The sequence below is a fragment of the Rhinoderma darwinii genome, chromosome 11 (genome assembly GCF_050947455.1).
Source record: "Rhinoderma darwinii isolate aRhiDar2 chromosome 11, aRhiDar2.hap1, whole genome shotgun sequence".
In the NCBI taxonomy this organism is placed as follows: domain Eukaryota; kingdom Metazoa; phylum Chordata; class Amphibia; order Anura; family Rhinodermatidae; genus Rhinoderma; species Rhinoderma darwinii.
In genome coordinates this window covers 101,008,159-101,034,325 of record NC_134697.1, presented here as the reverse complement: position 1 = coordinate 101,034,325, position 26,167 = coordinate 101,008,159, and the positions used below count along the sequence as shown (strand labels likewise).

General features: G+C 50.0%; 1 protein-coding gene across 2 annotated transcripts; it reads right to left on the bottom strand.

Annotated features, from left to right (window-relative positions):
- Window positions 1-1,288: 1,288 nt before the first annotated feature.
- Window positions 1,289-24,989, bottom strand: LOC142663516 (uncharacterized). 2 transcript variants are annotated; one of them, XM_075842238.1, is made up of 7 exons: window positions 24,883-24,989; window positions 15,861-15,980; window positions 15,631-15,780; window positions 15,424-15,499; window positions 11,811-11,920; window positions 11,611-11,713; window positions 1,289-3,624 (listed from the first exon to the last, which is right to left on the bottom strand). In XM_075842238.1, the coding sequence occupies exons 2-7, from the start codon at window positions 15,936-15,938 to the stop codon at window positions 2,708-2,710; spliced, it is 1,434 nt and encodes a 477-aa protein (XP_075698353.1). In that variant the 5' UTR covers window positions 15,939-15,980; window positions 24,883-24,989; the 3' UTR covers window positions 1,289-2,707. The 2 variants fall into 2 exon arrangements, with proteins under 2 accessions (XP_075698353.1, XP_075698354.1); XM_075842239.1 differs by having other exon boundaries at window positions 11,823-11,920.
- Window positions 24,990-26,167: the final 1,178 nt, after the last annotated feature.

Genomic DNA, 26,167 nt, shown 5'->3' with positions numbered 1-26,167 from the left:
TATGTTTTGGCACTCCAAGGCCTCTAAAACCTGAAACGGTGCCTGATAAACATCCTTAAAAAAGGCCCCAAAATTCACAAGGTGCTCCTTGATTACTGAGGCCTGTGTTTCAGACAAGTACCAGACTAAGGCCACATATTTCTAAAAACTGCAGAATTGGTGCAATAAATATTAAATTACCTGCTTTAGTTCAGAAATATTTTTTTATGTTAACTAGAATATCTGCAAAAAAATGTAATTTGTAAATATTACATCCACTTTGCTTTAATTCCTGTGAGACACAACGAGTTAACAAACCTACTAAATGACATTTTGACTATTTTAAAGGGTTGTTTTTAAAATGGGGTGATTTATGGGGGGGGGGGGTTCTAATTTATAGGCCTCTCAAAGCCACTTCAGAACTGAATTGGTTCCTAAAAACAGGGGTTTCAGAAGTGTACTTAAATTTTAAATATTAGGGCGATCAAAAGGTCAGAGATATATCACTTGATCTATTTATACCCAGGACTGGAACTATAACAAGGGGGCATCCTCTACGTATAGAGGAAAGAAGGTTTCTACCTAAACATAGAATGGATTCTTTACTGTAAGAGCAGTGAGACTATGGAAGTCTCTGCCAGAGGAGGTCATCATGATGAATTCATGGAACGAGTTCAAGAGGTGCCTGGATGCCTTGTGTGTAATAATATTACAAGTTCTGGTTACTAGATGACTGTAGAGGGGTCGTTGATCTAGGGACTTATTCTGATTGCCATATTGGGAGTCGGGAAGGATTTTTTCTCTAAGATGAGGAAAATTGGCTTTTTTCTTCCTCTGGATCAACACCTCAGAATAATAGTTTGAATTCGATGCTTTTTTTCGGCCTTGCAATCTACGATACTTTGGTATGACTAGCCGTCTTACAAGCAGACAAATTAACATTTTTAAAACTGCAAATTTTTAACAATTTGATCTCCACAATTTAACACCGAACATATAGATCAAAATTTACCACTAACATTAAGAACAATGTGTCACGAAAAGACTATTTTAAAATCACTTGGATGAGTAAAAGCATTCCAAACTTATTTTCCCATAAAAGGGACAAGTCAGATTTTAAAAGGCCAGTTTCGGAGATTCTCTTGCTCTATTGCCCACGCTCATTTCAGAAGAAATGTTTAATTGCGATTTAGATTGTCTATTCAGTAGCAAAACTCTCACTAGATCTGCAACCCACCGCTAAAAAACTCCTCGAGACAACCTTCTGGGCCCTTGTGGGTGTTGAGATTTAATAAGAGAACGCTCACAATTCAGCACGAGCACTTTATTACAAATATATCCAGCTACAACTACATAAAAGTTGATTTAGTTAAACCAATACACCAACAAATATAAAAGTAATACAATTAGTTACAAAAAATGAAAAAAAAACACATGGAAAACGTCTTCCCAAGGGAAGGTTAGGGTCACCTGCTCTGCCCTCGACTATTTCCAGAGTGACCTCCAGGGAGCTTATGACTTCGGTGATGGGGAAGACTAACCAGAGCTTTTACGGATACCGTGGATTTTTTTCCCCCCCAGTTTTTTTTATGCAACCCATAAAATCCAGAAACCATATACAATACAAACAATGCTTATTCTACCCAACCACCAGCTTTCCGAAAACTAGAATCCTCTCACCTAGTCTTAAACGCTGCAGCTATTTCTCCACACGGTAATAGTGGTAAAGACTCTACTTGGCTAAATCCCCTGAGTTGCGGCACAAAATATCGGGTCTCAAAAAGTCTATAAACCTAATCATTTATTTTAAGGGAGTATCCACTTTACATGAGCTCATTACGATCTGAGAAAACGGGACCGAGAGTCCACGTACGTTATTTCCTTTTGACTGCCCCATGTGTCCCACCAACGCCATGTCCAACGGGCTCCTAGCTTCAAAATAACGGGTGACAAGGGGTAAAAACCCTGGAAAAGAGAAGGATCCAGATCTAGAGGTGAACGCACCCTTAACAGGATCGACGCCCAACCGTCACAGCAAAATAAAGAGCATGGATGGAAGAAAGGTCCGGTAGCCAATGGCTTTCAAGTTTAATTGGTTGATCTAGAAGGAAGCGATGATGACCGCGTCTTTGTTCATCCGCCCGTTTCAGCCGTTTTTTCCTCCATAATGACTGGAGAATCCTGAGCGCTCTCAGATCTGGTGTGAACTTCAGCTTAGGACTGAGACCTTATTGCTAATGTTTCGTATCACCTGATGATTTTCTACTCTCATCAGATTCTAGGTATAGTCATCATTCCACTCTGAATGTTTTGTGACAAGACCGACAGCCGTCGGCTTCCGTTGCCCGAAGACTTCTTAACACCCGGTCATTTCTCCAAATTATAATGGAAATGTGCGAGCGAGTGAATGTCCGCAACGTTCGGGATCTCTCCTTCATGGTGTCCGTCCCCACGGGGTTATGTATTAGTTGGGAGTCTATAGAACGTCCTCTATATTAGAATTTATAATCTATTATACACACGAGCGATCTTGTTCCGGCCTTGCGTTTCGGCTCCATATCTGGATGGTTATTAGAATATATCCTAATGTTTATTTCAACCTAATAGCTCAGTAATACCAGCGCAGGTTTCTGCTTGAATATCCTAGAAACGTATGGACATTGGATTTTCTTATATTCTTTTGTATTACGAACGTATTCACAGGTGTATTTTCCGTCTTTCGTGCGGCTCATGAAAACTGCGTTACCTTCCTGTGCGTTCTTCGATGAATAATCAGGCCCGGCCTCTGGGCAAAACATTTCCCACACTCGGTGCATAAATGTGGCTTTTCACCCGTGTGGATGATCTGATGGTTGACCAGATGAGACTTTCGAGCGAAACATCTTCCACACTCAGGACACTGGAATGGCTTCTCTCCTGTGTGGATTATCTGGTGTTTCCCAAGATGTGACTTGCGGGCAAAACATTTCCCGCACTCCGCGCACTGGAACGGCCTCTCACCCGTGTGGATCCTCTGATGTTTGGCAAGGCCAGACTTGTCGGTAAAACATTTGCCGCATTCGGGACACGGGAAGGGTTTCTCACCCGTGTGGATTCTCTCGTGTTTAATAAGGTCGGCTTTATAGGTAAAACTCTTTCCACATTCCGCACACTGGTAAGGCCTCTCGCCCGTGTGAATTCGCTGGTGCTTAGTGAGTCCGGAATTGTCAGTAAAACATTTCCCACACTCTCCACATGGGAATGGCTTCTCCCCCGTGTGAGTTCGCATGTGCTTGATAAGGTAAGAATTATGCGTGAAACATTTATCGCACTCCGTGCAACTGAAGGGCTTCTTGGTCACACGAGTTCCCTGAAGTTCTAAAACACCAGGATTCGGGTTAAAATGCTTGACATATTCCGAGTATGGGAACATGTTATTTCCCGCGCACGCCTTAATAAAATCTGACATATCGAGGAAGCCTTCCTCATGATTGGATGGATCGGATGACAGCGATGCACTGTGAAATACCGGGTGAATGTTCACAGACATGGGGTTTCCTCCAGGCGGTTCAACTGTGATGTCGTCGTCGTCTTCGTCATCATCGATTTTGCAATCTGGAGACGAAATGACGTGCGCTTCCATGGAATGTTTGCTTTCATGTCCATCTGTGGATGATGAGCAAAGTGATCAACCAACGAACGACCAAAACAAACAGAATGGAACAGATGGATGTTTACAAGCAGTGACATGAGGTGAGAAGTGTCGGTAACTTTGGCTGGGGAAACATTCACACGACAGTGGAGAGAGTCACCCGGCCGTTTTCAGTGAAGTTCTATGGGTGTAGTTACACGGCTGTTTTTTTTTAATGCCCCGTGAATACCGGCCGTCAAAAAAATACAACACGTTCTATTTTCGGCTGTTTCCACGGCCCCACACCCTCCATAGAAGTCAATGGATTTATTTTTAACAGCTATTTTTCAGAAAGCCACCCCAGTGACGACCGTGAAACGGATCGGTTGCTAGCAGTGGACTCCGCATTCTTAGGATACAATTGACAGCGCTAGCGAGGCAAGGGAACAATTGGTTCCCTTCCCCGCCATTTTTTTTAAATTTTGCTGGAGCAGTCGTGGTCAGTAGGCACCAGGCCAGCACTGCTGGAGGAGAGGACGGCACAGGAACCGAGACAGATGAGTGCGACACTATCTATGTGGACACTGGCGCTTTCTACGTGGGCACTATATACATGTGGCATTATCTGTGGACACTGTGGTGCTTTCTACGTGGGCACTATCTATTTTGGCACTTTCTACGTGGGCACTATGTGGACACTGGCGCTTTCTACATGGGCACTATCTACATGCGGCACGATCTATGTAGACACTGTGGCGCTTTCTACGTGGGCACTATCTACATGCGGCACTATGTGGACACTGTGGTGCTTTCTACGTGGGCACTATCTATGTGGACACTGTGGTGCTTTCTATGTGGGCACTATCTACATGCAATACTATCTATGTGGACACTGTGGTGCTTTCTACGTGGGCACTATATACATGCGGCACCATGTGGACACTGGTGCTTTCTACGTGGGCACTATCTACATGCAATACTATCTATGTGGACACTGGTGCTTTCTACGTGGGCACTATCTACATGCGGCACTATGTGGACACTGTGGTGCTTTCTACGTGGGCACTATCTACATGCGGCACTATCTATGTGGACACTGGCGCTTTCTACGTGGGCACTATCTACATGCAGCACTATGTGGACACTGTGGCGCTTTCTACGTGGGCACTATCTATGTGGACACTGTGGCGCTTTCTACGTGGGCACTACCTACATGCGGCACTATGTGGACACTGTGGCGCTTTCTACATGGGCACAACCTACATGCGGCACTATCTGTGGACACTGTGGCGCTTTCTACGTGGGCACTATCTACATGCGGCACTATCTATGTGGACACTGTGGTGCTTTCTACGTGAGCACTATCTACATGCGAAACTATCTATGTGGATACTGTGGCGCTTTTTACGTGGGCACTATCTACATGCAGCACTATGTGGACACTGTGGCGCTTTCTACGTGGGCACAACCTACATGCAATACTATCTATGTGGACACTGTGGTGCTTTCTACGTGGGCACTATCTACATGCGGCACTATGTGTACACTGGTGCTTTCTACGTGGGCACTATCTACATACAATACTATCTATGTGGACACTGTGCTGCTTTCTACGTGGGCACAACCTACATGCAATACTATCTATGTGGACACTGTGGTGCTTTCTACGTGGGCACTATCTACATGCGATACTATCTATGTGGATACTGTGGCGCTTTTTACGTGGGCACTATCTACATGCAGCACTATGTGGACACTGTGGCGCTTTCTACGTGGGCACAACCTACATGCAATACTATCTATGTGGACACTGTGGTGCTTTCTACGTGGGCACTATCTAGATGCGGCACTGTGTACACTGGTGCTTTCTACGTGGGCACTATCTACATACAATACTATCTATGTGGACACTGTGCTGCTTTCTACGTGGGCACAACCTACATGCAATACTATCTATGTGGACACTGTGGTGCTATCTACGTGGGCACTATCTACATGCGGCACTATGTGGACACTGGTGCTTTCTACGTGGGCACTATCTACATGCAATACTATCTATGTGGACACTGTGGTGCTTTCTACGTGGGCACTATCTACATGCGATACTATCTATGTGGACACTGTGGCGCTTTCTACGTGGGCACTATCTACATGCGGCACTATGTGGACACTGTGGCGCTTCCTACCTGGGCACTATGGCGCTTTCTACGTGGGCACTACCTACATGCGGCACTATGTGGACACTGTGGCGCTTTCTATGTGGGCACAACCTACATGCGTAACTATCTGTGGACACTGTGGCGCTTTCTACGTGGGCACTATCTACATGCGGCACTATGTGGACACTGGCGCTTTGTACGTGGGCACTATCTACATGCAATACTATGTGGACACTGTGGTGCTTTCTACGTGGGCACTATCTACATGCGGCACTATCTATGTGGACACTGTGGCGCTTTCTACGTGGGCACTATCTATGTGGACACTGTGGCGCTTTCTACGTGGGCACTATCTATGTGGACACTGTGGCACTTTCTACGAGGGCACTATCTACATGCGGCACTATGTAGACACTGTGGCGCTTTCTACGTCGGCACTATCTATGTGGACACTGTGGCACTTTCTACGAGGGCACTACCTACATGCGGCACTATGTGGACACTGGCACTTTCTACGTGGGCACTACCTACATGCGGCACTATCTGTGGACACTGTGGCACTTTTTTACGTGGGCTCTATGTGGACACTGTGGTGCTTTCTACGTGGGCACTCTACATGCGGCACTATGTGGACTGGCGCTTTCTACGTGGGCACTATCTCGATGCGCCACTATCTATGTGGACACTGTGGTGCTTTCTAAGTGGGCACTATCTCGATGCGGCACTATCTATGTGGACACTGTGGCGCTTTCTACGTGGGCACTATCTACATGCGGCACTATGTGGACACTGAGGCACTTTTTACGTGGGCACTATCTACATGCGGCACTATCTATGTGGACACTGTGGCGCTTTCTACGTGGGCACTATGAACACTGGCACTTTCTACGTGGGCACTATCTACATGCGGCACTATCTATGTGGACACTGTGGCGCTTTCTACGTGGGCACTATCTACATGCGGCACTATGTGGACACTGTGGCGCTTTCTACGTGGGCACTATCTACATGCGGCGCTATCTATGTGGACACTGTGGTGCTTTCTACGTGGGCACTTTCTACATGCGGCACTATGTGGACACTGGCGCTTTTTACGTGGGCACTATCTACATGTGGCACTATCTGTGGACACTGTGGCGCTTTCTACGTGGGCACTATGTGGACACTGTGGCGCTTTCTACTTGGGCACTATCTATGTGGACACTGTGGCGCTTTCTACGTGGGCACTATCTACATGCAGCACTATCTATGTGGACACTGTGGCGCTTTCTACGTGGGTACTATCTATGTGGACACTGTGGCGCTTTCTACGTGGGCACTATCTATGTGGACACTGTGGCGCTTTCTACGTGGGCACTACCTACATGCTGCACTATGTGGACACTGTGGCGCTTTCTACGTGGGCACTACCTACATGCGGCACTATGTGGACACTGGCGCTTTCTACGTGGGCACTATCTACATGTGGCACTATCTGTGGACACAGTGGCGCTTTCTACGTGGGCACTATCTACATGCGGCACTATCTATGTGGACACTGTGGCGCTTTCTACGTGGGCACTATCTACATGCGGCACTATCTATGTGGACACTGTGGCGCATTCTACGTGGGCACCATCTACATGCGGCACTATCTATGTGGACACTGTGGCGCTTTCTACGTGGGCACCATCTATGTGGACACTGGCGCTTTCTACGTGGGCACTATATGTGGACACTGGCGCTTTCTACGTGGGCACTATCTACATGCGGCACCATCTATGTGGACACTGTGGTGCTTTCTACTTGGGCACTATCTACATGCGGCACTATGTGGACACTGTGGCGCTTTCTACGTGGGCACTATCTACATGCGGCACTATGTGGACACTGTGGCGCTTTCTACGTGGGCACTATCTACATGCGGCACTATGTGGACACTGTGGCGCTTTCTACGTGGGCACTATCTACATGCGGCACTATATGGACACTGTGGCGCTTTCTACGTGGGCACTATCTACATGCGGCACTATGTGGACACTGTGGCGCTTTCTACGTGGGCACTATCTACATGCGGCACTATATGTGGACACTGTGGCGCTTTCTACGTGGGAACTATCTACATGCGGCACTATCTATGTGGACACTGTGGCGCTTTCTACGTGGGCACTATCTACATGCGGCACTATCTATGTGGACACTGGCGCTTTCTACGTGGGCACCATCTACATGCGGCACCATCTATGTGGACACTGGCGCTTTCTACGTGGGCACTATATGTGGACACTGGCGCTTTCTACGTGGGCACTATCTACATGCGGCACCATCTATGTGGACACTGTGGTGCTTTCTACTTGGGCACTATCTACATGCGGCACTATGTGGACACTGTGGCACTTTCTACGTGGGCACTATCTACATGCGGCACTATGTGGACACTGTGGCGCTTTCTACGTGGGCACTATCTACATGCGGCACTATATGTCGACACTGTGGCGCTTTCTACGTGGGCACTATCTACATGCGGCACTATCTATGTGGACACTGTGGCGCTTTCTACGTGGGCACCATCTACATGCGGCACTATCTATGTGGACACTGTGGCACTTTCTACGTGGGCACCATCTATGTGGACACTGGCGCTTTCTATGTGGGCACAACCTACATGCGTAACTATCTGTGGACACTGTGGCGCTTTCTACGTGGGCACTATCTACATGCGGCACTATGTGGACACTGGCGCTTTGTACGTGGGCACTATCTACATGCAATACTATGTGGACACTGTGGTGCTTTCTACGTGGGCACTATCTACATGCGGCACTATCTATGTGGACACTGTGGCGCTTTCTACGTGGGCACTATCTATGTGGACACTGTGGCGCTTTCTACGTGGGCACTATCTATGTGGACACTGTGGCACTTTCTACGAGGGCACTATCTACATGCGGCACTATGTAGACACTGTGGCGCTTTCTACGTCGGCACTATCTATGTGGACACTGTGGCACTTTCTACGAGGGCACTACCTACATGCGGCACTATGTGGACACTGTGGCACTTTCTACGTGGGCACTACCTACATGCGGCACTATCTGTGGACACTGTGGCACTTTTTTACGTGGGCTCTATGTGGACACTGTGGTGCTTTCTACGTGGGCACTCTACATGCGGCACTATGTGGACTGGCGCTTTCTACGTGGGCACTATCTCGATGCGCCACTATCTATGTGGACACTGTGGTGCTTTCTAAGTGGGCACTATCTCGATGCGGCACTATCTATGTGGACACTGTGGCGCTTTCTACGTGGGCACTATCTACATGCGGCACTATGTGGACACTGAGGCACTTTTTACATGCGGCACTATCTATGTGGACACTGTGGCGCTTTCTACGTGGGCACTATGAACACTGGCACTTTCTACGTGGGCACTATCTACATGCGGCACTATCTATGTGGACACTGTGGCGCTTTCTACGTGGGCACTATCTACATGCGGCACTATGTGGACACTGTGGCGCTTTCTACGTGGGCACTATCTATGTGGACACTGTGGTGCTTTCTACGTGGGCACTTTCTACATGCGGCACTATGTGGACACTGGCGCTTTTTACGTGGGCACTATCTACATGTGGCACTATCTGTGGACACTGTGGCGCTTTCTACGTGGGCACTATCTATGTGGACACTGTGGCGCTTTCTACTTGGGCACTATCTATGTGGACACTGTGGCGCTTTCTACGTGGGCACTATCTACATGCAGCACTATCTATGTGGACACTGTGGCGCTTTCTACGTGGGTACTATCTATGTGGACACTGTGGCGCTTTCTACGTGGGCACTATCTATGTGGACACTGTGGCGCTTTCTACGTGGGCACTACCTACATGCGGCACTATGTGGACACTGGCGCTTTCTACGTGGGCACTATCTACATGTGGCACTATCTGTGGACACTGTGGCGCTTTCTACGTGGGCACTATCTATGTGGACACTGTGGCGCTTTCTACTTGGGCACTATCTATGTGGACACTGTGGCGCTTTCTACGTGGGCACTATCTACATGCAGCACTATCTATGTGGACACTGTGGCGCTTTCTACGTGGGTACTATCTATGTGGACACTGTGGCGCTTTCTACGTGGGCACTATCTATGTGGACACTGTGGCGCTTTCTACGTGGGCACTACCTACATGCGGCACTATGTGGACACTGGCGCTTTCTACGTGGGCACTATCTACATGTGGCACTATCTGTGGACACTGTGGCGCTTTCTACGTGGGCACTATCTACATGCGGCACTATCTATGTGGACACTGTGGCGCTTTCTACGTGGGCACTATCTACATGCGGCACTATCTATGTGGACACTGTGGCGCATTCTACGTGGGCACCATCTACATGCGGCACTATCTATGTGGACACTGTGGCGCTTTCTACGTGGGCACCATCTATGTGGACACTGGCGCTTTCTACGTGGGCACTATATGTGGACACTGGCGCTTTCTACGTGGGCACTATCTACATGCGGCACCATCTATGTGGACACTGTGGTGCTTTCTACTTGGGCACTATCTACATGCGGCACTATGTGGACACTGTGGCGCTTTCTACGTGGGCACTATCTACATGCGGCACTATGTGGACACTGTGGCGCTTTCTACGTGGGCACTATCTACATGCGGCACTATATGGACACTGTGGCGCTTTCTACGTGGGCACTATCTACATGCGGCACTATGTGGACACTGTGGCGCTTTCTACGTGGGCACTATCTACATGCGGCACTATATGTGGACACTGTGGCGCTTTCTACGTGGGAACTATCTACATGCGGCACTATCTATGTGGACACTGTGGCGCTTTCTACGTGGGCACTATCTACATGCGGCACTATCTATGTGGACACTGGCGCTTTCTACGTGGGCACCATCTACATGCGGCACCATCTATGTGGACACTGGCGCTTTCTACGTGGGCACTATATGTGGACACTGGCGCTTTCTACGTGGGCACTATCTACATGCGGCACCATCTATGTGGACACTGTGGTGCGTTCTACTTGGGCACTATCTACATGCGGCACTATGTGGACACTGTGGCGCTTTCTACGTGGGCACTATCTACATGCGGCACTATGTGGACACTGTGGCGCTTTCTACGTGGGCACTATCTACATGCGGCACTATATGTCGACACTGTGGCGCTTTCTACGTGGGCACTATCTACATGCGGCACTATCTATGTGGACACTGTGGCGCTTTCTACGTGGGCACCATCTACATGCGGACCTATCTATGTGGACACTGTGGCACTTTCTACGTGGGCACCATCTATGTGGACACTGGCGCTTTCTACGTGGGCACTATATGTGGACACTGGCGCTTTCTACGTGGGCACTATCTACATGCGGCACTATGTGGACACTGTGGCGCTTTCTACGTCGGCACTATCTACATGCGGCACTATCTATGTAGACACTGTGGCGCTTTCTACGTGGGCACCATCTATGTGGACACTGGCGCTTTCTACGTGGGCACTATATGTGGACACTGGCGCTTTCTACGTGAGCACTATCTACATGCGGCACTATGTGGACACTGTGGCGCTTTCTACGTCGGCACTATCTATGTGGACACTGTGGCGCTTTCTACATGGGCGCTATCTATGTGGAGACTGTGGCGCTTTCTACGTGGGCACTATCTATGTGGACACTGTGGCGCTTTCTACGTGGGCACTATCTGTGGTTGGTACAAGAAAACCCTGAAAAGAAATTCATCCATTTTTTTTTTTTTTTTACGGCAGTGTGAACAGAGCCCGACAGAGGAGGGGGCAGAATAAGACATTGTTGTAAATTGCCCTCTCTAGATTTAGGGCTGACCTGTGCTGAGGTCTTCCTCCTTTATAGCCACACGTAACTCTTCTCCCTCCTTTTTAATATCATCTTCTATTATCACGATCTGGAAATCACCGAGACTTTCATCCTAAAGATCCCGGGAGAAGAAAGAAAAGAAAAACAAGCGTCACGGGAGCCGCACAGACCAATCATAAAAGGGAGGTTCACCCTACACCGGGACTCACCTGAGGACCCACCTTATGTACCAGGGGGACAGCGCGCTTCTCTTCAGGACAACGCTGCGAATAATGAGGGCGAAGACATCTCTCCAATGGGTTTCTCTTGCTGGATCCGCCTGTAGGTAACACACACAGCCACAGTAAATCGACCCCATCGTCTTCAGAGACCCCCGCCTCCTAGTTTGTTCAGAGACCCCCGCCTCCTAGTTTGTTCAGAGACCCCCGCCTCCTAGTTTGTTCAGAGACCCCCGCCTCCTAATTTGTTGCATCTTCGGCTGTCCGTGGGGGCGCTTCTGTAGATTTCCGCTATAATTTAGTGTATTGGGCTGTCTGGCCACGCCCCTTTTAAGCCCCACCCGCTTCTTTGAAATGTGCCATTTGTCCTGCAAATTGCGACTTTTGTGCCATTTGCAACTTTTTAATGCCAGAAAACTGGCGTAGAAAAGCGAATAGATCCCCGAACATTTATCTGATGACGGGTTCTATGTGCCGGACCTTAACCCCTTAATGACCAGGCCGGAAACCTCTTAATGACCAGGCCGGAAACCTCTTAATGACCAGGCCGGAAACCTCTTAATGACCAGGCCGGAAACCTCTTAATGACCAGGCCGGAAACCTCTTAATGACCAGGCCGGAAACCTCTTAATGACCAGGCCGGAAACCTCTTAATGACCAGTCCGGAAACCTCTTAATGACCAGTCCGGAAACCTCTTAATGACCAGGCCTGGAAACCTCTTAATGACCAGGCCGGAAACCTCTTAATGACCAGGCCGGAAACCTCTTAATGACCAGGCCGGAAACCTGTTAATGACCAGGCCGGAAACCTCTTAATGACCAGGCCGGAAACCTCTTAATGACCAGGCTGGAAACCTCTTAATGACCAGGCTGGAAACCTCTTAATGACCAGGCCGGAAACCTCTTAATGACCAGGCCGGAAACCTCTTAATGACCAGGCCGGAAACCTCTTAATGACCAGGCCGGAAACCTCTTAATGACCAGGCCGGAAACCTGTTAATGACCAGGCCGGAAACCTCTTAATGACCAGGCCTGGAAACCTCTTAATGACCAGGCCGGAAACCTCTTAATGACCAGGCCGGAAACCTCTTAATGACCAGGCCGGAAACCTCTTAATGACCAGGCCGGAAACCTCTTAATGACCAGGCCGGAAACCTCTTAATGACCAGGCCGGAAACCTCTTAATGACCAGTCCGGAAACCTCTTAATGACCAGGCCTGGAAACCTCTTAATGACCAGGCCTGGAAACCTCTTAATGACCAGGCCTGGAAACCTCTTAATGACCAGGCCGGAAACCTCTTAATGACCAGGCCGGAAACCTCTTAATGACCAGGCCGGAAACCTCTTAATGACCAGGCCGGAAACCTCTTAATGACCAGTCCGGAAACCTCTTAATGACCAGGCTGGAAACCTCTTAATGACCAGGCCGGAAACCTCTTAATGACCAGGCCGGAAACCTCTTAATGACCAGGCCGGAAACCTCTTAATGACCAGGCCGGAAACCTCTTAATGACCAGGCCGGAAACCTCTTAATGACCAGGCCGGAAACCTCTTAATGACCAGGCCGGAAACCTCTTAATGACCAGTCCGGAAACCTCTTAATGACCAGGCTGGAAACCTCTTAATGACCAGGCCGGAAACCTCTTAATGACCAGGCCGGAAACCTCTTAATGACCAGGCCGGAAACCTCTTAATGACCAGGCCGGAAACCCCTTAATGACCAGGCCGGAAACCTCTTAATGACCAGGCCGGAAACCCCTTAATGACCAGGCCGGAAACCTCTTAATGACCAGGCCGGAAACCTCTTAATGACCAGGCCGGAAACCCCTTAATGACCAGGCCGGAAACCTCTTAATGACCAGGCCATTTTTGCCTCTCCACATTTCAGCCGCCATAGCTTTATTGTATATTTTCCCTTTTTGCGGTGGCGTGAACATAAAGCGATTCTCCCCATGGTTTTTGACGTTTCTCCGGGTTATCGCGGTCCTGTAGGTTTTTGCTTTTTATTGAACGAGGGGCCAATAAAAGATATTTTATACTAAATAATGACTTTCTTTTGAACATTTCTTTATTAGTTTTGTTCTTTTTTTAATCCCATTAATAGAGAACGTAACGACTTTCCCTTACGGTTATAATATATTCGCGTTCTCCCGTATTATACAGACGCCGCACAGCGTGCCCCGACAGGCGGCTTACACAATACACCCCCAGGTCTGACTGCAGGACTTCTCCCAGTCTCTGGAAACCAGGACCACAAAGAGGGGAGTCGCCTTTCATCACGTCACGGACTACGGATATCAAGCGGTTGGGATCGGCGTTTTCTCCGATCCCGGACTCATTCAGGAGGCTGCTGTTACTAATGACTCCGGATTAGGGAATCATCGCTCACTGTGGCGCTCCTACGACTCTTCTACAGCGACGCCAAAAGAGGTCACTGTAGATGCGGGACCTGCACCGCCCGCCGTCAAAAGACAGTGGGCGGTCGGGGAGGGGTAAAAGGCGCTCCCGCCTCTACCATGAAGGACATTCTGCTCTTACCCCCCCCCCCCCTCTACCATGAAGGACATTCTGCTCTTACCCCCCCCCCCCTCTGCCATGAAGGACATTCTGCTCTTACCCCCACCCCCCTCTACCATGAAGGACATTCTGCTCTTACCCCCCCCCCCCTCTACCATGAAGGACATTCTGCTCTTACCCCCCCCCCCCCTCTGCCATGAAGGACGTTCTGCTCTTACCCCCCCCCCCCTCTACCATGAAGGACTTGCTGCTCTTACCCCCCCCCCCTCTACCATGAAGGACATTCTGCTCTTACCCCCCCCCCTCTGCCATGAAGGACATTCTGCTCTTACCCCCCCCCCCCTCTACCATGAAGGACTTGCTGCTCTTACCCCCCCCCTCTACCATGAAGGACATTCTGCTCTTACCCCCCCCCCCTCTACCATGAAGGACTTGCTGCTCTTACCCCCCCCCTCTACCATGAAGGACATTCTGCTCTTACCCCCCCCCCCTCTACCATGAAGGACATTCTGCTCTTACCCCCCCCCCCTCTACCATGAAGGACATTCTGCTCTTACCCCCCCCCCCTCTACCATGAAGGACATTCTGCTCTTACCCCCCCCCTCTACCATGAAGGACATTCTGCTCTTACCCCCCCCCCTCTACAATGAAGGACATTCTGCTCTTACCCCCCCCCCTCCACCATGAAGGACATTCTGCTCTTACCCCCCCCCCTCTACAATGAAGGACATTCTGCTCTTACCCCCCCCCCTCCACCATGAAGGACATTCTGCTCTTACCCCCCCCCTCTACCATGAAGGACATTCTGCTCTTACCCCCCCCCCTCTACCATGAAGGACATTCTGCTCTTACCCCCCCCCCCCCTCTACCATGAAGGACATTCTGCTCTTACCCCGCCCCCCCTCTACCATGAAGGACATTCTGCTCTTACCCCCCCCCCCCCCTCTACCATGAAGGACATTCTGCTCTTACCCCCCCCCCTCTACCATGAAGGACATTCTGCTCTTACCCCCCCCCCCCCTCTACCATGAAGGACATTCTGCTCTTACCCCCCCCCCCTCTACCATGAAGGACATGCTCCTCTTACCCGGTGATGAGCGGCTCTGGGGGCTCCGGATCACGTCCTTGTACAGATTCTTGTGTCCTTCTAAATACTCTTGTTCCTGAATAGAGAGATAGACGGGGACATCTTATAGCAGTGGCTCCAACCTGACACTACAACTCCCAGCATGCCCCGATAGCAGGAACCGCACCCCATGACACAGTCCTCATCTAACGTGTCAGCAGCCCTCACCTCTCCAGTCAGCAGCTCGATGATCTTGTGGGTGAGTTGTAGGATCTTCCCGTTTTTTTTGGCTTGTTTGAATGAACGAGGAGGGGGCTCTGTGACGGGGTCCTGGGTGATACTTAGTCTTCCCGATTCTGTCTTGATGGCTGTGAAATTCTATGGAGACAATAATAGTCACGGTGGTGAGACTGGACCCAGACTAGACCCGACAGAGCCGCTCTCAGGTGACCCCTCACCTCTCCGGTCAGCAGGTAGATGATCTCCAGGGTCAGGTTTAAGATCTTCTCCGACACGCGACTCTTGTCTTTTGCCATATTTGGGTCGTCAGAAGATTAATACGATGTAAATACGGAAACCTATCATTGGAAACGGTGAGAGATGAAGACAGAAGCGAAATAGTGATGAGTGAGGAAAAGTAAACGATCACAGTGCGGCCCCGCCTGAAAACAGGGCAACGATCAGCCGATGATCGGGGATGATCGGCTCGTTTATACGGCCAATAAGATGGTCGATCGCTGTCAGCGCATGTAAATAGGGGGACGCGCCGCCGACATGACGGAAATGTATGGGGACAAATGAACATAGTGACCGTCGCTCGTCCCGTACATTACTGATCTTCCTGAAGCAATCGATCACTGATCGACGATCTGTCTTGTCAATCGGTGCTCGTTTTCTCCATCCATATGAACTGCAGAACGGCTTCAAGTAGGATCCGATCGTCAAACTAAAGACGCTCCCACCTCCAGCGCGATCTACTCGTCGGCCTCCAAAACACGGACATTTATCGAGCGTCTATCCGTGAACGCCCCCGGGACACGCGGATCCCAATGGGAATTGTAGGATCTCCTTTGACCTTTCACGGCACGTGGTAAATTTGAGAAATTAACGATTGTAACGCCCTCGGCGCCGCCCCTTGATACGTTCCCTGACTGATCGCTGACAGACTCCGCTCCACGTGACCGCTTTAGAAGTCCCCTGAATGGACGCACAATGCGGGGGCTGTCCGCGATCAGTAAGGGGCCGTCTCCGTGGCACCGAGGACATTGAAACGTTGATTTCTTCACCGGCAGTTCCGCTGCCCTCCCCAACCTGTATATCCCTGTCAGCAGTTCTGAGGGCTGCTGACAGGTTCTCTTTACGATGAATCAGGATTTGTAGGGGAACGCTCCTTCCCAATATGGCTCCCCACACCTCCGAGGGACGCCGGTGACTTCTCACACCCACAGCTCCTCATTGTATATACCGTATACCACGCAGTAGTTTTTACTGTATACCTCTGTATGAAGTAGCGTAATCTACGGCACTATTCACACCCGGGGCACGCGCTGAGGAGACACTCCTGGTGTACGACGGGTTAACGGCGGCCGATAGATACAATCGTCATACGTGCCGGGAGATCTCCAGGCTCTGACGTGATATGAACCAATAGGACGCCGCAGCTCGTAGCCCTTCTATCAGGACATCTTCTATTATAAATGGGACACCAAAGTCTGCTCCACCGGTATAATAACCAGACAAATCTTAAGAGTCTGCTCCACCTGTATTACATTGTGTCTAGAGCACCAGTGTTTATTATCTGCATTAGAAGGAGACGTAACAAACAAGACTCCGGAGTCTGCTCCACCTCTGATAACGAGGAGTCTCCTGCAGGACACCCAAGTCCGCTCCTCCAGTGTTATAAGCAGGAGTCCCAAAGAGGACAGTACGGGCCGCTGTTCCTGTATTGTAATACACAGGCAGGACACCAGAGTCTGCTCCACCAGTGTAATAATAAGCAGCAGTCTGCTCCAGCTGTAGGAGGACACCAGAGTCCACTCCTCCAGTGTAATAATAAGCAGCAGTCTGCTCCAGCTGTAGGAGGACACCAGAGTCTACTCCTCCAGTGTAATAATAAGCAGCAGTCTGCTCCAGCTGTAGGAGGACACCAGAGTCTACTCCTCCAGTGTAATAATAAGCAGCAGTCTGCTCCAGCTGTAGGAGGACACCAGAGTCTACTCCTCCAGTGTAATAATAAGCAGCAGTCTGCTCCAGCTGTAGGAGGACACCAGAGTCCACTCCTCCAGTGTAATAATAAGCAGCAGTCTGCTCCAGCTGTAGGAGGACACCAGAGTCTACTCCTCCAGTGTAATAATAAGCAGCAGTCTGCTCCAGCTGTAGGACACCAGAGTCTACTCCTCCAGTGTAATAATAAGCAGCAGTCTGCTCCAGCTGTAGGAGGACACCAGAGTCTACTCCTCCAGTGTAATAATAAGCAGCAGTCTGCTCCAGCTGTAGGAGGACACCAGAGTCTACTCCTCCAGTGTAATAATAGGCAGCAGTCTGCTCCAGCTGTAGGAGGACACCAGAGTCTACTCCTCCAGTGTAATAATAAGCAGCAGTCTGCTCCAGCTGTAGGAGGACACCAGAGTCTACTCCTCCAGTGTAATAATAGGCAGCAGTCTGCTCCAGCTGTAGGAGGACACCAGAGTCCACTCCTCCAGTGTAATAATAAGCAGCAGTCTGCTCCAGCTGTAGGAGGACACCAGAGTCTACTCCTCCAGTGTAATAATAAGCAGCAGTCTGCTCCAGCTGTAGGAGGACACCAGAGTCTACTCCTCCAGTGTAATAATAGGCAGCAGTCTGCTCCAGCTGTAGGAGGACACCAGAGTCCACTCCTCCAGTGTAATAATAAGCAGCAGTCTGCTCCAGCTGTAGGAGGACACCAGAGTCTACTCCTCCAGTGTAATAATAAGCAGCAGTCTGCTCCAGCTGTAGGACACCAGAGTCTACTCCTCCAGTGTAATAATAAGCAGCAGTCTGCTCCAGCTGTAGGACACCAGAGTCTACTCCTCCAGTGTAATAATAAGCAGCAGTCTGCTCCAGCTGTAGGACACCAGAGTCTACTCCTCCAGTGTAATAATAAGCAGCAGTCTGCTCCAGCTGTAGGAGGACACCAGAGTCTACTCCTCCAGTGTAATAATAGGCAGCAGTCTGCTCCAGCTGTAGGAGGACACCAGAGTCTACTCCTCCAGTGTAATAATAAGCAGCAGTCTGCTCCAGCTGTAGGAGGACACCAGAGTCTACTCCTCCAGTGTAATAATAGGCAGCAGTCTGCTCCAGCTGTAGGAGGACACCAGAGTCTACTCCTCCAGTGTAATAATAAGCAGCAGTCTGCTCCAGCTGTAGGAGGACACCAGAGTCTACTCCTCCAGTGTAATAATAAGCAGCAGTCTGCTCCAGCTGTAGGAGGACACCAGAGTCCACTCCTCCAGTGTAATAATAAGCAGCAGTCTGCTCCAGCTGTAGGAGGACACCAGAGTCTACTCCTCCAGTGTAATAATAGGCAGCAGTCTGCTCCAGCTGTAGGACACCAGAGTCTACTCCTCCAGTGTAATAATAGGCAGCAGTCTGCTCCAGCTGTAGGAGGACACCAGAGTCTACTCCTCCAGTGTAATAATAAGCAGCAGTCTGCTCCAGCTGTAGGACACCAGAGTCCACTCCTCCAGTGTAATAATAAGCAGCAGTCTGCTCCAGCTGTAGGAGGACACCAGAGTCTACTCCTCCAGTGTAATAATAATCAGCAGTCTGCTCCAGCTGTAGGAGGACACCAGAGTCTACTCCTCCAGTGTAATAATAAGCAGCAGTCTGCTCCAGCTGTAGGAGGACACCAGAGTCTACTCCTCCAGTGTAATAATAAGCAGCAGTCTGCTCCAGCTGTAGGACACCAGAGTCTACTCCTCCAGTGTAATAATAGGCAGCAGTCTGCTCCAGCTGTAGGAGGACACCAGAGTCTACTCCTCCAGTGTAATAATAAGCAGCAGTCTGCTCCAGCTGTAGGAGGACACCAGAGTCTACTCCTCCAGTGTAATAATAGGCAGCAGTCTGCTCCAGCTGTAGGAGGGACACCAGAGTCCACTCCTCCAGTGTAATAATAGGCAGCAGTCTGCTCCAGCTGTAGGAGGACACCAGAGTCTACTCCTCCAGTGTAATAATAAGCAGCAGTCTGCTCCAGCTGTAGGACACCAGAGTCTACTCCACCAGTGTAATAATAAGCAGCAGTCTGCTCCAGCTGTAGGACACCAGAGTCTACTCCTCCAGTGTAATAATAAGCAGCAGTCTGCTCCAGCTGTAGGAGGACACCAGAGTCTACTCCTCCAGTGTAATAATAGGCAGCAGTCTGCTCCAGCTGTAGGAGGACACCAGAGTCCACTCCTCCAGTGTAATAATAAGCAGCAGTCTGCTCCAGCTGTAGGACACCAGAGTCTACTCCTCCAGTGTAATAATAAGCAGCAGTCTGCTCCAGCTGTAGGAGGACACCAGAGTCTACTCCTCCAGTGTAATAATAAGCAGCAGTCTGCTCCAGCTGTAGGACACCAGAGTCTACTCCTCCAGTGTAATAATAGGCAGCAGTCTGCTCCAGCTGTAGGACACCAGAGTCTACTCCTCCAGTGTAATAATAGGCAGCAGTCTGCTCCAGCTGTAGGAGGACACCAGAGTCTACTCCTCCAGTGTAATAATAAGCAGCAGTCTGCTCCAGCTGTAGGACACCAGAGTCTACTCCTCCAGTGTAATAATAAGCAGCAGTCTGCTCCAGCTGTAGGAGGACACCAGAGTCCACTCCTCCAGTGTAATAATAAGCAGCAGTCTGCTCCAGCTGTAGGAGGACACCAGAGTCTACTCCTCCAGTGTAATAATAAGCAGCAGTCTGCTCCAGCTGTAGGAGGACACCAGAGTCTACTCCTCCAGTGTAATAATAAGCAGCAGTCTGCTCCAGCTGTAGGAGGACACCAGAGTCCACTCCTCCAGTGTAATAATAGGCAGCAGTCTGCTCCAGCTGTAGGACACCAGAGTCTACTCCTCCAGTGTAATAATAAGCAGCAGTCTGCTCCAGCTGTAGGACACCAGAGTCTACTCCTCCAGTGTAATAATAAGCAGCAGTCTGCTCCAGCTGTAGGAGGACACCAGAGTCTACTCCTCCAGTGTAATAATAAGCAGCAGTCTGCTCCAGCTGTAGGAGGACACCAGAGTCTACTCCTCCAGTGTAATAATAAGCAGCAGTCTGCTCCAGCTGTAGGAGGACACCAGAGTCTACTCCTCCAGTGTAATAATAAGCAGCAGTCTGCTCCAGCTGTAGGAGGACACCAGAGTCTACTCCTCCAGTGTAATAATAGGCAGCAGTCTGCTCCAGCTGTAGGACACCAGAGTCTACTCCTCCAGTGTAATAATAAGCAGCAGTCTGCTCCAGCTGTAGGACACCAGAGTCTACTCCTCCAGTGTAATAATAAGCAGCAGTCTGCTCCAGCTGTAGGAGGACACCAGAGTCCACTCCTCCAGTGTAATAATAAGCAGCAGTCTGCTCCAGCTGTAGGAGGACACCAGAGTCCACTCCTCCAGTGTAATAATAAGCAGCAGTCTGCTCCAGCTGTAGGAGGACACCAGAGTCTACTCCTCCAGTGTAATAATAAGCAGCAGTCTGCTCCAGCTGTAGGACACCAGAGTCTACTCCTCCAGTGTAATAATAAGCAGCAGTCTGCTCCAGCTGTAGGAGGACACCAGAGTCTACTCCTCCAGTGTAATAATAAGCAGCAGTCTGCTCCAGCTGTAGGAGGACACCAGAGTCTACTCCTCCAGTGTAATAATAGGCAGCAGTCTGCTCCAGCTGTAGGAGGACACCAGAGTCCACTCCTCCAGTGTAATAATAGGCAGCAGTCTGCTCCAGCTGTAGGAGGACACCAGAGTCTACTCCTCCAGTGTAATAATAGGCAGCAGTCTGCTCCAGCTGTAGGAGGACACCAGAGTCTACTCCTCCAGTGTAATAATAAGCAGCAGTCTGCTCCAGCTGTAGGAGGACACCAGAGTCTACTCCTCCAGTGTAATAATAAGCAGCAGTCTGCTCCAGCTGTAGGAGGACACCAGAGTCTACTCCTCCAGTGTAATAATAAGCAGCAGTCTGCTCCAGCTGTAGGACACCAGAGTCTACTCCTCCAGTGTAATAATAGGCAGCAGTCTGCTCCAGCTGTAGGAGGACACCAGAGTCTACTCCTCCAGTGTAATAATAAGCAGCAGTCTGCTCCAGCTGTAGGACACCAGAGTCTACTCCTCCAGTGTAATAATAGGCAGCAGTCTGCTCCAGCTGTAGGACACCAGAGTCTACTCCTCCAGTGTAATAATAAGCAGCAGTCTGCTCCAGCTGTAGGAGGACACCAGAGTCTACTCCTCCAGTGTAATAATAAGCAGCAGTCTGCTCCAGCTGTAGGAGGACACCAGAGTCTACTCCTCCAGTGTAATAATAGGCAGCAGTCTGCTCCAGCTGTAGGACACCAGAGTCTACTCCTCCAGTGTAATAATAAGCAGCAGTCTGCTCCAGCTGTAGGAGGACACCAGAGTCTACTCCTCCAGTGTAATAATAAGCAGCAGTCTGCTCCAGCTGTAGGAGGACACCAGAGTCTACTCCTCCAGTGTAATAATAAGCAGCAGTCTGCTCCAGCTGTAGGAGGACACCAGAGTCTACTCCTCCAGTGTAATAATAAGCAGCAGTCTGCTCCAGCTGTAGGAGGACACCAGAGTCTACTCCTCCAGTGTAATAATAAGCAGCAGTCTGCTCCAGCTGTAGGAGGACACCAGAGTCTACTCCTCCAGTGTAATAATAAGCAGCAGTCTGCTCCAGCTGTAGGAGGACACCAGAGTCTACTCCTCCAGTGTAATAATAGGCAGCAGTCTGCTCCAGCTGTAGGAGGACACCAGAGTCTACTCCTCCAGTGTAATAATAGGCAGCAGTCTGCTCCAGCTGTAGGAGGACACCAGAGTCCACTCCTCCAGTGTAATAATAAGCAGCAGTCTGCTCCAGCTGTAGGAGGACACCAGAGTCTACTCCTCCAGTGTAATAATAGGCAGCAGTCTGCTCCAGCTGTAGGACACCAGAGTCTACTCCTCCAGTGTAATAATAAGCAGCAGTCTGCTCCAGCTGTAGGAGGACACCAGAGTCTACTCCTCCAGTGTAATAATAAGCAGCAGTCTGCTCCAGCTGTAGGAGGACACCAGAGTCTACTCCTCCAGTGTAATAATAGGCAGCAGTCTGCTCCAGCTGTAGGACACCAGAGTCCACTCCTCCAGTGTAATAATAGGCAGCAGTCTGCTCCAGCTGTAGGACACCAGAGTCTACTCCTCCAGTGTAATAATAAGCAGCAGTCTGCTCCAGCTGTAGGACACCAGAGTCTACTCCTCCAGTGTAATAATAGGCAGCAGTCTGCTCCAGCTGTAGGAGGACACCAGAGTCTACTCCTCCAGTGTAATAATAGGCAGCAGTCTGCTCCAGCTGTAGGACACCAGAGTCTACTCCTCCAGTGTAATAATAAGCAGCAGTCTGCTCCAGCTGTAGGACACCAGAGTCTACTCCTCCAGTGTAATAATAAGCAGCAGTCTGCTCCAGCTGTAGGAGGACACCAGAGTCTACTCCTCCAGTGTAATAATAGGCAGCAGTCTGCTCCAGCTGTAGGAGGACACCAGAGTCTACTCCTCCAGTGTAATAATAAGCAGCAGTCTGCTCCAGCTGTAGGAGGACACCAGAGTCTACTCCTCCAGTGTAATAATAAGCAGCAGTCTGCTCCAGCTGTAGGAGGACACCAGAGTCTACTCCTCCAGTGTAATAATAGGCAGCAGTCTGCTCCAGCTGTAGGACACCAGAGTCTACTCCTCCAGTGTAATAATAGGCAGCAGTCTGCTCCAGCTGTAGGAGGACACCAGAGTCTACTCCTCCAGTGTAATAATAAGCAGCAGTCTGCTCCAGCTGTAGGAGGACACCAGAGTCCACTCCTCCAGTGTAATAATAAGCAGCAGTCTGCTCCAGCTGTAGGAGGACACCAGAGTCTACTCCTCCAGTGTAATAATAAGCAGCAGTCTGCTCCAGCTGTAGGACACCAGAGTCTACTCCTCCAGTGTAATAATAGGCAGCAGTCTGCTCCAGCTGTAGGAGGACACCAGAGTCTACTCCTCCAGTGTAATAATAAGCAGCAGTCTGCTCCAGCTGTAGGAGGACACCAGAGTCCACTCCTCCAGTGTAATAATAAGCAGCAGTCTGCTCCAGCTGTAGGAGGACACCAGAGTCTACTCCTCCAGTGTAATAATAAGCAGCAGTCTGCTCCAGCTGTAGGAGGACACCAGAGTCTACTCCTCCAGTGTAATAATAAGCAGCAGTCTGCTCCAGCTGTAGGACACCAGAGTCTACTCCTCCAGTGTAATAATAAGCAGCAGTCTGCTCCAGCTGTAGGAGGACACCAGAGTCTACTCCTCCAGTGTAATAATAAGCAGCAGTCTGCTCCAGCTGTAGGACACCAGAGTCTACTCCTCCAGTGTAATAATAAGCAGCAGTCTGCTCCAGCTGTAGGAGGACACCAGAGTCTACTCCTCCAGTGTAATAATAGGCAGCAGTCTGCTCCAGCTGTAGGAGGACACCAGAGTCTACTCCTCCAGTGTAATAATAAGCAGCAGTCTGCTCCAGCTGTAGGACACCAGAGTCTACTCCTCCAGTGTAATAATAAGCAGCAGTCTGCTCCAGCTGTAGGAGGACACCAGAGTCTACTCCTCCAGTGTAATAATAAGCAGCAGTCTGCTCCAGCTGTAGGAGGACACCAGAGTCTACTCCTCCAGTGTAATAATAAGCAGCAGTCTGCTCCAGCTGTAGGAGGACAACAGAGTCTACTCCTCCAGTGTAATAATAAGCAGCAGTCTGCTCCAGCTGTAGGAGGACACCAGAGTCTACTCCTCCAGTGTAATAATAGGCAGCAGTCTGCTCCAGCTGTAGGAGGACACCAGAGTCTACTCCTCCAGTGTAATAATAAGCAGCAGTCTGCTCCAGCTGTAGGAGGACACCAGAGTCTACTCCTCCAGTGTAATAATAAGCAGCAGTCTGCTCCAGCTGTAGGAGGACACCAGAGTCCACTCCTCCAGTGTAATAATAAGCAGCAGTCTGCTCCAGCTGTAGGACACCAGAGTCTACTCCTCCAGTGTAATAATAAGCAGCAGTCTGCTCCAGCTGTATTATAATGAGGTCTGCTCCAGCTGCATTATAATGAGGTCTGCTCCAGCTGCATTATAATGAGGTCTGCTCCAGCTGTATTATAATGAGGTCTGCTCCAGCTGCATTATAATGAGGTCTGCTCCAGCTGCATTATAATGAGGTCTGCTCCAGCTGTATTATAATGAGGTCTGCTCCAGCTGTATTATAATGAGGTCTGCTCCAGCTGTATTATAATGAGGTCTGCTCCAGCTGTAGGACATTACCCGTCTCATTAATGTCTTCTCTCCGTTTTCCCTTCTCAGCCGTCGCCAGGAAGTTACTAACAAGGAGATGAAGTCACTTCCTGTGGCGGCGGCTCCGTGCTAGGACCCGGATGACGTCACGGTCACATGACCGAGTTTAGTAGAGACCCCCCTCGCGAGGACCTTTGTGACGTCATGGTCATGTGACAAATGCCTGTACCATGTGACCGTCTATGGCAGCGGGAGGTTTGAATACAGAGGGGAGGAGAGAGCGGATATGTACGGCGGCCACGTGTGCTACTCCCGTTACTGAGTGTACAAGCATCGCAGGGCGGCGTTCACACGAGACACGACACAGTATACAGCAAGCCCTCCCATCATCTCACTGTAATTAAAGCAGCCCCCCCAAAAAAACATGCCCCCAGTAGTCACAGCAGGTCCCTCCTTCCCATCATCACCCAGTAGTTCTAGCAGCCCCCCAATCATACCCCCAGTAGTCACAGCAGGTCCCTCCTTCCCATCATTTCCCAGTAGTTATAGCATCCCCAATCATACCCCCAGTAGTCACAGCAAGCCCCTCCTTCCCATCATCTCCCAGTAATTAAAGCAGCCCCCCAATCATACCCCAGTATTCAAAGCAAATCCCTCCTTCCCATCATATTCCAGTAGTTCTAGCAGCCCCCCAATCATACCCCCAGTTGTCACCGGAAGCCCCTACTTCCCATCATATTCCAGTAGTTCTAGCAGCCCCCCAATCATACCCCCAGTAGTCACCGGAAGCCCCTACTTCCCATCATCTCCCAGTAGTTATAGCAGCCCCCAATCATACCCCCAGTAGTCACCGCAAGCCCCTCCTTCCCATCATCTCCCAGTAGCCATAGCAGCCCCCCAATAATACCCCCAGTAGTTACAGCAAGCCCCTCCTTCCCATCATCTCCCAGTAATTAAAGCAACCCCCCAATCATACCCCAGTATTCAAAGCAAATCCCTCCTTCCCATCATATTCCAGTAGTTCTAGCAGCCCCCCAATCATACCCCCAGTAGTCACCGCAAGCCCCTACTTCCCATCATCTCCCAGTAGTTATAGCAGCCCCCCAATCATACCCCAGTAGTCACAGCAAGCCCCTACTTCCCATTATATCCCAGTAGTTATAGCAGCACTCCAATCATACCCCCAGTAGTCACCGCAAACCCCTCCTTCCCATCATCTCCCAGTAGTTATAGCAGCCCCCCAATCATACCCCCAGTAGTCACCGCAAGCCCCTCCTTCCCATCATCTCCCAGTAGTTATAGCAGGCCCCCCAAC